Genomic DNA, 14,464 nt, shown 5'->3' with positions numbered 1-14,464 from the left:
ATCAGGCGGCCATGAGGGGTCACTCAGGGATGAATACACTGAGCTAGGCCACCAAGAGGCAGGAGAACAGAAGAGCCAGGTGGGCATAACTGCAGAGGTTTCAATACCAGCAGCCTGCTCTAGGCTTCCTTCCTGGCTTTGTTTTCAGTGCTGCCTCCTGAAGTTGGGATGAGGGTGAAGAGAGCTGGCTTAGGACATCACTTTTGAGCAGCCTGGAGCACGGGAAGCACTCAGAAGGCATTAGCCATTGTGGTTGCTTAGTGCAGCAGTGTATGTTGACTGCAGGGCAGAAGACAAAGAAGATGGGGTGGGAACGGAGCTGATGAGAGAGCTTCCCTTACCAGTTGGCTTCCTCAAGCCAAAAGTAGCCTTTGAACAGAAGCAGGGAGCTGTAAACATTGTAGACATTCTCCCACCCCACCCAGCAGGGGGAGGGGCTACCTCCAGCCCAAGAGCATCAGCGGCATCTGGCATCTCTGACTCCGGCAGACTGAGACAACAGCTTAGCCCTGAGATGGTACCCTACCCACCTTGTGCGTGGAGGGTTAAGAACAGAGAACGTGGCCAGATGCTCAGACTCAAAGCCTGGCTGCTCAGTGTGCTGGGTTCAGGCAGGAAAAGAAAGGCCAGCTGGGAGGCCTCAGGCCATGAGAGCCAGGAGGTGCAGCAGTAGGTGGGTGGGAAAGGTCGTGGTAAAGAGGGGGGTGTGCTTACCAACAGCCAAGAGGGTGGAGAAGGATGTGACGTCCCAAGCAGGATGAGAGGCAAATTACTCTACCCTTCTCTAAGGCCAGGTCAGGCCACTTTCTGGTTGGATCTGTTTCTTTTTCTGTTTTCCATTTTGTTCTGTGATGTTGGGAATCAAACCCAGGGCCTTGAATATACTCAGCAAATCTGCTACCTGTGAGTCACTGCCCCGGCCTGTGGCCTGTGGCTGACTCCTGTCAAGATTCTTCTCCTTGAGGGGTGTGGTGGCATACACCTTGAATCCCAGCACTCAGAGGCAGAGGCAGCTGGATCTCTGTGAGTTCAGAATTCCAGGACAGCCAGAAAAACACATACATGGAGAAACACTGTCTCAAAAAAATTTTGTATTTTTCTCACTGGAACATAAAGAGCTTGAGGACCCCAAGACAGGGAGCTGCACGGTGTCCTCCCATACCCCATCCATCTCAGGGACTGTTTGCCAAGTGAATAAATGAGATGCCTTGTTCCCCATGTCTGCCTAGCAGGCTCACAGTACTTCTTCCTTCAGTGAGGAAAGAGATGGAGCTAGGTTTTCAGCTGATACAAGGCCACCCTCCCACCTTGGAGGACGTCCCCTCCCTACTTTTCCTTCTGTCCCTATGGTGCTGAGCTTGGAGATACACAGGGAGATGAGGAGTCAAGGCCTAAGTTGTGGGGTTGGAACAAAAATGCTTCCGTTCCAGATGCTGTACTCTGTGGTCTTGGGCAAGTCACTCAATCTCCCTGAATGAGTAGGGTGTTAGCCCTCCCCAGCCACGGTGAGGAAGGAACGGTGAGGGGAGTCTCTGAGGCAAGATTTGCCGGATACAGTTTTGGAAGTAAAAGAACATCATCAAAACTCTTGAACGCAGGCCTTGCAGACACCAGGAGAACCACCCAGCCCTGTGCCTCCACTTTACAGGCAAGGGGAAAACTGAGATCTAGAAAATGTAATGCCTTGCTTTGTGCAGGGCACTTTCTGGGAATAAGACCCATCACATTCTCCAGCCACACATCCCCTACAGGCTCTAAAGGGCAGGGACCTTCCTCCCAGAAGTCACAGCAACCAGGGAGTCTACTTGCCTGATCACACAACAAGGAAGTGTCTCCAGGCCCAGGCTAGCTGCCAGTCGGTGCAGAGCAGGGCAGGGCCACCCTTGCTGCCCTGGCCCAGGCAGGGTCCACTCAATCCCCACTTTTATTTCAGTGCTCATTAGTTTTGTGGCTGCTGAGTTGCAGCCTTCACTAGCAAGCACCCACCTCAGGACCCCCACATCCCAAGAGGGGACCAGCAATAGGACTCAGCCCGTCACCAAGCCTGGAACCCACAGGGTGGAAGGCGTCTCCCACAGGTTGTTCTCTGACTTCATAAATCACAGCAGCACACACAGGCTCTTCCCCTTCCTCACCACCACCACACATATCATAAAACGTACGTGGATAGGTAGGTGTGTGTGTGTGTGTGTGTGAGAGAGAGAGAGAGAGAGAGAGAGAGAGAGAGAGAGAAAGAGACAGAGAGACAGAGAGACAGAGAGACAGAGAGAGAGGATAAACAATAGCCACACCTACTCTGGTGTGATACCAGCAGCATCTCCTGGCTCCTTGGGGACATGTGCTATACTTGTTGCCCAGGCTCCTCCCCACAGCAGTTGAGAAGCTGGTTATATGCCTTCTCTACATATAGATCTGGGGAAACTAAGGCAGCGGCCCAGGCAGCGTGATGAGCAGAGATGCTTAGACAGCTGTCTTCTGAACCTGAGTGATGGTCTCGGTCTCCACCCCCAGCAGAATACGGAGGAGTGCCTGGCATAGTGCTCCCCAGCACAGCCAGTGCTCTCTAAGTGGCCCCCTGTATCCCCAACATATCTTCCATGAGGCATCACAGAGAAAAAAAAAATGTGTGCTGAGCACTTGACTATGTCCCCAACCTGACAGCAGCTGATTCATCTTCACAGCCACCCTGAGGCAGCAATGGCTGTTTCCCTGTCACACAGATGGGAAAGCCAGGCACAGACCACACAGCCAGTGAGGCTGCCTGCTTGTGCTTGCTCTCTCTCTCTCTCTCTCTCTCTCTCTCTCTCTCTCTCTCTGTCTGCCAATCTCTCTGCACCTCTTCCCCTTTCCAGCAATATACACACATACACATGCATACACACATGCACACACACACACATGTGCACACACACGCACACACATCTTCCATTACCCATCTACTTTCATGGTCATTGACCACACCAGCCAATTGAAACAAGAAACAGGTACAAGCAGGATATAAGAGCCTAGAAAGTTCTTCCCAATCTAGCGTGTGTGCCGCATGAACCCATTAAAATGGATCAAGTCCCAGTAGGCTAACACTCATAGATCTCAACACTGTGCAGAAACTGAGGAGTTACCCTCAGTGTGCTAACACTGTGACTATCGGTATACAAGCCAGGAGAAGATGGTGGTCTGACCCGGAGGAAGGATCCCAGGGATGCAGGATGATCACAACATAGGATCCTCAGGTGTCTTCTACTGCAGTGCCAGCAGAGTGTAGACCCAAGGGCAAAGAAGAAGGGAAAAGAAACAAAAACAAAAAACAAACAAACAAACAAAAAACCAGAAGAGCCAGCAGCAGGCCAGATTTCCTACATCCCTGTTTACTGAGTGTCACCCACCCACTCTGCCAGATGGAAAAAAAAGAACTGCATGGCCTCTGAATGCCACTATCCACCGGCTGTGCCAACCCCCAAGAGCAATGTGTCAGTATGATGGCTTAAGAGAGGTTCCCTGAGGCCCAATATCATAACCATGATTTCCCAAGAGGGCCTGGCAAAGAGGACTATCAGAAAAGATTGACTCAGTTTCCCTAATTCTCATTCAGCCACGTACCCCACCTCAGCCCTGTCCCACCCCCGGCTGAGACAAGAGGCCACTTCCTAAGCATGGTCCTTCTCCATCAGTCAGAACATTTGTCACTTCAGCCACCAACACAGAAAATATGAATCGAAGTTGACTCTGGCATTTCTGTAAATCCCAGCGCTCAGAAGGCTGAGGGGGGTGGATAAGAGTTTGAGGCCAGCTTGGGCTACACAACTAGTTCTAGCCAGTCTGAGCTACAAAGATCCTGTCCAAAGGGGAAGGAAAAGATAAAGAACAAGGGCCTGCAGCTTTCCTCCTGGCCTGCAGCCACTCTTGACTTTGCTTCTTGTGATATACATCAGACCCTCTATAGCCCTCAGTTCTAAATGCCCAGTTAACTCCCTTACTCTGAAGACCTTGACTCACCAGGCCCCTAGAGACCCAGGAGGCTCCACCTGGCTCTGGACCATGCCTTGGCCTTCTCAGCTTCCTCACTCATGGATCCCCAAGTCCCTCCATGAGTGCCTGTGAGCCTGGCCCTGTCACTGAACAAGCCCCTTCCTTGTCCAACACATCACTTGGTACTGTTTCTGTCCCACAAACACTCTGAGCAGCTACCTCCACTCTCCCTATGGACTGACCCAAACTCAACCCCATATCACTCTCTCAGGGAAGCCCACCCTGATCCAGCTCAGAGAATGCACAGAGCCTAGGCGGGGGGGATGCCATGGTTAGTTAGATGGACAGGCCTGAGATCACAACACTTGGTCAGACAGCCAAGCTTCTCTAAGCCTCAGTTTCAGCCTCTGTATAATAGAAGTAAAATGTTCTCCATTGGCTGAGGAGACAGAGAAGGCCTAACACTGTGTCTGTCTCAAACTCCATCCTCAGGACGTGAGACACACCCAAACACACACACCATGGTGCTCCATTGGTATCTTTCTGGCTCTGTTACCAATTTGTTATTATTGTTATTGTTATTATTCTTTAATCTCTTTTTATAGTCCAGTTGTTATCCAACTCCTGGTCCACCCTCTGACTGTTCCTCATCCCATTCCTCCTCTCCTGTCTCCCAGAGGATGTCCCCATCCCCCACCCCCACCCCACCAGAACTCCCTCCTCCCTGGGGCCAAGGGTTAGGTGCTTCTTCTCTCATTGAAACCAGACCAGGCAGTGTCTGCTGTATATTTTTGGGGGTGGAGGGGCTCATATCAGCTAACATATGCTGTCTGGTTGGAGGTTCAATGTCTGAGAGATCTTGGGGGTCCAGATTAATTGAGACTGCTGGACTCCCTATGGGGTCACCCTCCTGCTCAGCTTCTTCTAGCCTTTCCCTAATTCAACCACAGGGGTCCCCAGCTTCTGTCTATTGGTTGTCTGTAAGTATCTGCATCTGGCTCTTTCAGCTGCTTGTTGGGCCTCTCAGAAGACCACCATGCTAGGCTCCTGTCTGTAAGCACACCATAGCATCAGTAATAGTGTCAGGCCTTGGAGCCTCTCCTTTAGCTGGATCCCAATTTGAGCCTGTCACTGGACCTCCTTTCCCTCAGTCTCTTCTCCATTTTTGTTCCTGCATTTCTTTTAGGCAGGGACTCTGTTACCATTTGATGATATATATCTCCTTCTTCAGAACACAGTTTGATAAAGATAGGGCAAAACTTGTTATCATATATCCTGGAACTGGTACAGGGGGTAGCACTCCAACAAAGACCCCTCTGTCTCAGACAAACATCCCCGTCTCGGTGCAACATGTACTGTCTACCAGAAGAGCTCAGCTACAACCAGCAAGCAGAATGCACCCACCAAGGCCTTGGCTTCCAGAGGCAGCATGGGCTTTTTAAGAGTGTGGCCCTGCAAGACACATAGCGAGAATTCTCACAGCAGAAGAAGCAGAGCTGGGTATCTAGCCCGGGCTGTCCTTCAGGCCCTTCGCATCAGGCGTCTCCTCCGATGAACACAGGATGCTGTGGGCAGGAAGAGTCATTTCCTTGGAGAAAGGGGACAGAGCCATCCTTCCATATCCATTAGGAAAGAACAGAATCTTCTATGTAACAGTCCACATAGCAAGTCCACAGCACAGACAAAACCAGAGTCCAGTCCTGGCCACCTTCCAGCACCTTCCTAAGCTCCTTGAAACAGCCCTGGTGATGATCTGGATTAGAAAACTTGCTTACTGGCTGGGTAGCCTTAAACAATTTGCTCCATCTCTCTGAACTCGGTTTTCTCTACATCATAGCAAAGGTGTAAGAATGTGTTAGGTCCCAGCTCAGGACCCTGGCCAGGGTGTCGGTAAGCGCTCACCATCCCAATGTTCTTGTACCAATGGGAATTAAGGAAGTTAAGAAGTGTGTGTGTGTGTGTGTGTGTGTGTGTGTGTGTGTGCGCTCACACGTTTGTGTCTGTGTCTCTGTGTGTATACACATGAGTGCTTGGGTCAGGGTCCAGTTAAGGACAATGTACAATGTGCATTTTCTTTTTTTTTTTTTTTTTTTTTTCTTGTTTTTGTTTTTGTAGACAGGGTTTCTCTGTATAGCCCTGGAACTCATTCTGTACACCAGGCTGGCCTCAAACCCAGAAACCCACCTGCCCAAAGTGCATTTTCTAAGAAATAGCTTACAAGACAGCACATCTCCCATAAGGCCTGGAGAGTGAAGCAGCCCTGTCCCCAGAGTGCTGAGACTTCAGAGTAAGCCTCTGGCCCAGCTTCTATTTGCGACCTGCCTGGACACGAAGCTCTGCATACCTCAGATCCCCTATACCTCCCTAAAACTGTCTACTCACTAAATAACAGTAGTGAGCAGTTAGACCCTGTCATAGGTAAGGGATGCAGTTACAGGGAACTCCCTACAATTCTGTTTGAAACCCCAGTTCTGTCCCCACCAGGTCTAATGGCACATGCCTTTAATATCAGCATTGCAGAAGCAGGTGGAGCCCTGTGAATTTGAGGGCAGCCTGGTCTACATACTGAATTCCAGGATAGCCTGGGTACATAGAAAACTATCTCAAGAAAGAAAGGTAAAAAGAAAGAGAGGGGGAGGGAGACAAGGAGGAAGGGGAGGGAAGAGAAGGGAGGAGGAGCTGTCCCCTAGTCAGTATAGCAAGCCTTGCATTTGAAAGACTGAGGTGAGAGAATCTCTGGTTTAAGGCTAGCCTAGGCTACATAGTAAGACCCTGTCTAGGAAGAAGGGAAAGGAGCTTTCCCTCTCAGATTCTCAGCCTTCAGCTACCCAAAGGGACAAGGTCAGGAACATAGGTGACATCTTTACCCCAAACTATACCATAACCAATCACTGGGCTTAATTCAAAGGTCTTGTGGTTTACAAGCCTCTACTTCCCTAGAAGCCACTGAGGGAGACTAGGGCCGGGTGGCACAGAACTCTCATTCCAGTACTCAGAAAGCTGAGGTAGCCACATCAGAATTTCACTGACAGAGTGAGTTCCAGGACAACCTAGACACCTTAGACCCTGTCTTGAAAGGTAGAAAGAGAGCAGAGGGAGTGAGTGGTGGTAGGGTGCTTCCTCAGAATGTGGAAGCCTACAGCACTGGCAGGGGGAGCAAGCACAGCATCTAGGCAGGTACAACCCCCATCTCCACTTCCAGCTCTGCTGCTGCCTGGCCACTGCTCCACGACTGGAGTCAACTGGGTCATAATGTCACTTTCTATAAATTGGCTTTGGCTAGGGAAAGGCGTATGACTTTGCAGGGACCCTCAGAGCCTCTGTAGACTGGCATCATTAGACTCTGATTCCCACAGACAGACACACCCTCTCACGGCCACAGAGCTGCCACCCTCCCCTCTGTGGGCACTTTCCCTTAAGCTGCTCTTTCTACGCATCTTGACAGCCAGGCCTTCTTTGCTCTCTCATTCCGAGGCCCTGGGTTGGGTGTCTCCTTTTCACTCTCTCTTTGCAGTGAGTCTGTCTCCTGGCCTTTCTGGGCTGTTTTGTTCACACTGGAGGTCCCCTGCGTCTTTGAAAAGAGTGACTAAAGAAGGAAGCTATAAAGAGAAGATATAGCCCTTTGGGTTCTATGACTTAGAATGAAAATACACATATAAACATGCGCTGAGTGTGGCAACTGTCGCTTACTGCCCCATGAATGTGTTTTATAAATCCATTGCCTGAACTGACTCTGTTCACTGTCACAATGCTCCTTGGAGACAGACCATCCTTGTCTTACTGAGGCGTGGACACACAAGATGACAGTTCCCAATTTAAGTAGCTAATAAATGCTACGGCCAGATTCCAGTGCAAGCCCTGTGACTCCACCTGCCTCCAAATATGCTCATGTGTCCCCAAGCAACAGAGGGGGGCTGATAGATTTTATATAAAGAGGTCAGGGAAGGTGTCACAGAGGAGGGGACTTGGAGCTGGGCTTTGACAGATGGGTAGGAGTTTGTGGAGGAAAGAAAACAGGAAAGACGTCCCTGTGAGAAAGCTAAGTGTGGCAAAAGTCAACAGTGTGAAATGGAACAATCCAGGAGGCATCCAGGAGGCTGGTTGTGTTGGGGCAAAAAAAAAAAAAAAAAAAAAAAAAAAAAAAAAACAGAGGCCAAAGGCAGGATGGCTGGAGGGGATGAAGCCTGAGTGTGTGACAGGGTGCTGGAGTCTGGTCCTAAAAGTCATGGAGCATCTTTAAGGGACTATGAGCTGAGTAGAGACCCTCCTTCCTCCCCTTTCTCACATTGCCAACCACGGGGACACCAGCGCTGAGGCCCTGGCCCTTGTGTACTGTCCCCCCACACCCACATGGCCTCCCTGTATCATCTTTTATCATGCAGCCCTTCTGCCACTCACTGAGGCCCCTATGCTCTATGTTCCGCAGGGGCCGTGAGGGCCTCGAGTATCTTCCCGATCCTGAGTGTGATCCTGCTCTTCATGGGTGGCCTCTGCATCGCGGCAAGCGAGTTTTACAAGACACGCCACAACATCATCCTGAGCGCGGGCATCTTCTTCGTGTCTGCAGGTAAGGCAGGGATGGGCAGCAAGAGGACGGGATCGGCGTCTCCTGGTCTAGCTACAGGCTGTGTCCAAGGAAGAGGTCGAACTGAGGGTCCAGTGCACCGACCCCTGCTCCCATGCCAATACCCCATCTTCCTCCTACCCCTGAGGAAGGGCTGGTACCCCTGTAATTTTCAGTGCACCAAGCCCACCCAACCCACTTGCCCTCTGCCCTTCTAGAACAAGCAAAATGAGGAAGAGGCAGAGAGACTCTAAGTGACCCACTCTTCCCCCGTCTGCCCCACATGATACCCAGCTGCACCCTGGAAGACAAGAAAGCCTACCCACCTCTCATTCCCCCGGCTAGGAAAGCTGGCAAGCAGGCCCACAGCCAGGTATCTGTGCTGTTACATGACCTGTCACAAGGGCTGCAGATGCGCAGAGAGTGACAGGAACTGTATCATGAGCCATTTAATAAGCCTGGCCACCACCTAATGGCACCAGCCATGTCCATGGCTCACTTTTACCCGAATAAACAAACAAACAAACAAACAAACAAACAAAGTTTAAGGCTTGAGATGGTAAGAGGAGGTTTCCAGACTGCTCCCCCAACCCTACGCCTCAGGTCCATCTATTCAAGGAAACCCAAGATCAAGCCCCATCCCAGGCCTCTCCACCCCCTAGCATCTCAGGCTCTTCTCTCTGACTCCCTCTTCCCCTCCAGGTCTGAGTAATATCATCGGGATCATCGTGTATATATCAGCCAATGCTGGAGACCCCTCCAAGAGTGACTCCAAAAAGAACAGCTACTCCTACGGCTGGTCCTTCTACTTCGGGGCCCTGTCCTTCATCATCGCCGAGATGGTCGGGGTGCTGGCCGTGCACATGTTTATCGACCGCCACAAACAGCTGCGGGCCACGGCCCGCGCCACCGACTACCTCCAGGCCTCCGCCATCACCCGCATCCCCAGCTACCGCTACCGCTACCAGCGCCGCAGCCGCTCCAGCTCGCGCTCCACCGAGCCCTCTCACTCCAGGGACGCCTCGCCCGTGGGCGTGAAGGGCTTCAATACCCTGCCGTCCACGGAGATCTCCATGTACACTCTCAGTAGGGACCCCCTGAAGGCTGCCACCACGCCCACCGCCACCTACAACTCGGACAGGGATAACAGCTTTCTCCAGGTTCACAACTGTATCCAGAAGGACAGCAAGGACTCTCTCCACGCCAACACAGCCAACCGCCGGACCACGCCCGTATGAAGACCGTGGGATGGGGGACCCCCCCGGGAGGCTTGGCCCGCGGGCGGGGGGAGGGACCACAGCAGCCACGGGGAGACCTTCCATACGCAAAAATAACAACAACAAACAAACAAACAAACAAGCAAACGAACAAACAACGAACAAAACAAAAAACAAAAAAAGAGAAAAATATAGCAAGTAAATAAAAAAAAAACTACAAGAAGAACAAAATCAAAACCACAGGCTATGCGGGGGGGAGGGGAAAATATAACCGAGGGAAGACAAACTTTAAACAAAGCAAGAGGGATAAAATTAAAATAGAAAATAAATCTAAAAGAAAATGCATGATTTCCCATGTACCATTATTTTAACATTTAATAAAAACCAATTTAAATGAAAAAATAAAAGGGAACCAAGATAATGTAAAGCAAAAAAAACAAAAAAAAAATAACAAAAAACAAAAAAAAATAACAAAAAATAACAAAAAAAAACGAGGAAAGTAAGAGAGAATTTATTAGGGTTTTATGTTGTCTTTGTTTTTGTTTTTTTTTTTTTTTTTGTTTTAACTGCAGGGAGAGTTTAAAAATGAAAAAAAATAAAAATAAATTTTAAAAAAACGCATTCTTTTCCCTTTAACCCCAGCAGGCCCTGCCTCCCGGGGAGAGTAAGGGGTAGAGACTCAGGGGCCCCAGGGCCAGGGGAGCAATGGTCACTGCCAAGCCCCTGGATCCCTAGCCGGGCCCTAGGATGCTGGAGTTCAATGGCTCTGCGGCCAACTCTACCCAGCACCAATGGGGCAGTTGCAGGCCTCCAGGTGACCCAAGCCCTTGGTCCACCCCTGTCCGTTAGGTGCCTGGAGGTGGTGCACTTGGGGCTCCCCGGCCCCAGGTTCCCGGTCCTTAATGGTCCTTAATGGTCCTTAACCCACTGTGATGACTTCCTAGGCCTTGAGGAAAGGGAAGGAGAAGGAATGGCTGCTGGTGGCTCACAGAGAAGCCAGACCCCTGGAATCCTCAGGGGGAGCCTTCGAGGAGAGGGGCAGTAACCCTGAGTTCCTGTCCTTGAAGGCAGGAGACACCCACCCCCAGGGGATACAGAGCAGCCGTCCCTCCTCACCCCTCACCTCAGGGCCACTAGATGACCCTGGGGCGATGGTGGACCCCCACACTCACAGGCCCCCAGCCCCCTGGGAAGGGGGCTCTTTGACCCTTTGGGGGTCTGTGGACTCACTGATGCCCCTCTGGGGGGCCAGGGAGTCCAACAATGACATTGCAAAAAGGTTTCTTTTTACAAAAGAAAAAGGAAAAACAAGTGGTGATTTTTTTTTAAAAAATAAAAAAACCACAGACTATAAATAAATGTAAATATATAATAAGTGAATTTACTTGCAAGAAAATCAAGTAGTATTTTTTTCTTTTAATTCTTTTCCAGCTTTAAACTGTGAAAACAAAAATCGGGGTGGGGTGGGGGACTTAAAATTTAGCAGGGAACTTGTAAAGACAAAACAAAACAAAAACAAATATAGAAATCCATTAAAAACAAACAAACAAAATCCATTGGGAGAGATGTGAGCTGGGCACAGAGCCAGAGGGAAAAGGAGAAAGGCCCCATCATCTTCCTGGGGATTGGAGAGTCTCTTCTTGCCTGCAGGGAGGTGCTGCTGATGGAGAGAGAAGACCCACACACACTTCTACCTATAGTCACTGGCCAGAGCCACTGTCCCCTAGGCTCAGTGCTGCAGCAGCCACCCAAGGTCACGCCCATTGAAAACCCTTCCCATCCAACACCCAGTCAGGAGTGTGGCTCAGAGGCAGCTGACCTGTGCCCTCCAAAGCCATGGAAACCAGCCCAACTCCATCATTGGCCTCTGTGCTCCCCACTGTACCTTGCACATGTGTGATGCATCATATTCTTGTATGGAAGGGCTCCTTTCTATATTCTAGATGTCCTAGCTCTGTGGCCTCTCTGGGCCTCAGCTTCCCACTGTGTCAGCTTGTGGACAGACTGGCTTGAGATTCTGAAGGTTCATTCTTACCTTTTGTGTCTGTGACTTTTAAGATCTGCCACCAGCCCAGCTCAGTGAAAAAATTGCCAGAAGTAATCAAAGCAGTCCTGATGACATTGAGAACATTCCTAAATCAATCAATCTCTCTCTCTCTCTCTCTCTCTCTCTCTCTCTCTCTCTCTCTCTCCTTTCTTACACACACACACACACACACACACACACACACACACACACAAACACCACGTGCCTCCTCACTGTGTTCCCCAGACCCCACCCTCACATCCAGTGTCAAAGCAAAAATTCACATATGTGAGCAACCTATCCTGCCATGGAGACAGAGGGAGACTCGAAGTTCTGAATCTCCTCATTTGCCTTCCCTGTTTGAATGGGTATAACCCCAGTCATAGTGAGTGGGGGAGGCTTCTTCAAGAGACAGAGTCTTCTGCTATCTTTGAGGTCAGTGAAAAAGCAGGCCTTCTGGGGTGAAAGATCTCCCTGTATGGAAAGAATGTTTGCAGAACACTCTCCAGGGCAAGGATCAACCCAGTTAGGCCTGCACCCCAGAGTGAATTAAGGAAGCGCTCAGGTTTCTCCTTTTCCTTCCCCAGAGTGGCAAGGGCCAGATCAGACAATGAGAACCCAGCTAACCCTTTCCTAGCAACCTCACCCCTCCCCCAACTCCAAGGGCGAGTCTGCTCCTCCAGCTCTAACCAACCTCCTGCTTGTCTTTGCTACCCCAACGCTAGCCTGCTCTGAAGGTTCTCTGCTGCAACTCTCTGGGAATTGGAGGGCATGCTGAGGAAGGCTTCTATAGCTTCTTGCCTTGTGTCTGGAAGAGGAAAATTCTTCTCCCAGGTCAGCTGCAAGACAGACCACCTGCTAGGCCAGCCTAGAAGTTCAGGGGAGGCCTCGGACCCCATGGCTCAGATATGAGGGCCAGTTAACATGCAGGGAGATCAGAGCATCTTCCAAACTGGGCAAAAACAGCACCTTGTCCCTCCTCAGCCCTGCCCAAGGCCCAGCAGATTCCAAACCATACTAGATAAAGGCCCAGAGACACAGGAAAGGGTCCTACAAACAAGCACCCCTCTGTGCATAGCACTCTAAGCTCTGGTCAAGTATTTGGGCACAAATTGGACTTCTTCCCAGGAAGTGAGACCTGGGGTCAGGCCACCCAAACAAGACTCATGGGTGAGAGGTAATATCAGCGTGAAATATCAGCATGGCTGACCAAGAAAGGGCTAGGGGCCCTGGAGGGATGGGGCAGTGCTTCCTGTGGTGACTGTCAGCTCATACCCAGCTCTGATCAATTCAAAAACAACAAAAAACAAAAAAACAAAACAAACAAACAAAAAAAAAACCAACTTCCATTTTATTTTCTTGGTGGGTTATTTTTTTTCCAGACTGTTAACAGAAAAAAAAATTTTAAAAAGAAGAAACCTAAAAACAAAATGAAACAATGAGAAAACAAAATCCTGGTACATGAAATAAAGATTTTTTTATATATATATATAGCTTGGTCCTCACTTCCTTGAATCGCTGTCCCAGCTCGGGCACCCCATTTAAGCAAGTTCTCAGAGTTGATGGGTGATAGAACACAGGCAGTAAGGTGTCCCAACATCCAAAATCATGAATCCTTTCTCTTCAGCATCCCTCATGGCCTCCAGTGATATGGGGCTCACCCCCTCCAAAGGTGGCAGAAGCCAGTGCCACACAGCTCTCTGACAAGTCCCTGTGATCACTGCCCATCCGTTCCCCCATGCTCCAGCAACATTGGTCCTTCCCAACATGACTGCCCCCCATCTTTGAAAGCAGCGCTTACACCATTCTTGAGCTCTCCCCTTTTAATAAGCCCCACCCACCCCGTAATCTACATACAACCACCACCTTGTGTGCAGCATGAAACGGACTTGACGCTGGGGTATACTCTGAAGGCTTTCTACAGAGAGAACCAGGGGTTGGCAGGAATGGGGAGAGTCTTGTAAGAGCTCCTCAGCTTGACAAAGTGGAAAAAAAATAACCAAGCAGGAACACTACAGGGGATAGGGGGTTGAACTTGACCTTGGAGAGAGGCCCCATCTAATGGCTGGTGGAAATCAAGGCCAGCATCCTGCCCGGGCTGGTCAGCTCATGGAAGGAGGGCCTTTAACACCTCTAAAAGTAAATTAGATCTGTTGAATTTGTTTCACTTTTAGCTTTAAAATCTGTGATGACAAACAGGATTAGAAAAAAAGCAGGGGTTTTATATCAAATCAAGACTTAGAAAATATAGATCAAAGCCAGGTGTTGGTGGCTCACACCTTTAACCCCAGCACTTGGGAGGCAGAAGCAGACAGATCTCTGAGTTCGAGGCCATCCTGATCAATAGAGTGAGTTTCAAAACACCCAGGGCTACACAGAGAAACCCTGTCTTTAATATAGAAGAAGAAGAAGAAGAAGAAGAAGAAGAAGAGGAGGAGGAGGAGGAGGAGGAGGAGGAGGAGGAGGAGGAGGAGGAGGAGGAGGAGGAGGAGAAAACCAAAACCTTTCATCTGTTACACAGTTGGAATTTGGAGGGTGTTCTTTAAGCATATCCCTTTTACCCAGTGCTAGGGACCAGACCCAGGACACCATCCATGGGTGCCAGGCAGGCACTCTATCAACTAAGCCATCTCCTAACCTGATAAATAGTTTGATAACCCTCCTGCCTGTCACCTTTCTGAATCTGTTGCC

At 49.9% G+C, this 14,464-nt stretch overlaps 1 protein-coding gene across 3 annotated transcripts in view; it reads left to right on the top strand.

The window, feature by feature from the left end:
- The window catches only part of Cacng2 (calcium voltage-gated channel auxiliary subunit gamma 2), a 126,307-nt gene extending 113,047 nt beyond the window's left edge, over positions 1-13,260 (top strand). For all 3 annotated transcript variants that reach the window (XM_076911581.1, XM_034517485.2, XM_034517486.2), the window contains exons 4-5: positions 8,393-8,533; positions 9,233-13,260. In XM_076911581.1, coding sequence (XP_076767696.1) covers positions 8,393-8,533; positions 9,233-9,768 — 677 coding nt within the window. In that variant the 3' untranslated portion in view covers positions 9,769-13,260. The remainder of the gene's footprint in view (positions 1-8,392; positions 8,534-9,232) is intronic.
- The last annotated feature ends 1,204 nt before the right edge of the window (positions 13,261-14,464 follow it).

Source organism: Arvicanthis niloticus, chromosome 13, assembly GCF_011762505.2.
Source record: "Arvicanthis niloticus isolate mArvNil1 chromosome 13, mArvNil1.pat.X, whole genome shotgun sequence".
NCBI lineage: Eukaryota > Metazoa > Chordata > Mammalia > Rodentia > Muridae > Arvicanthis > Arvicanthis niloticus.
The sequence above is the reverse complement of the archived record's forward strand: the minus strand, read 5'-3'. Positions and strand labels throughout refer to the sequence as shown.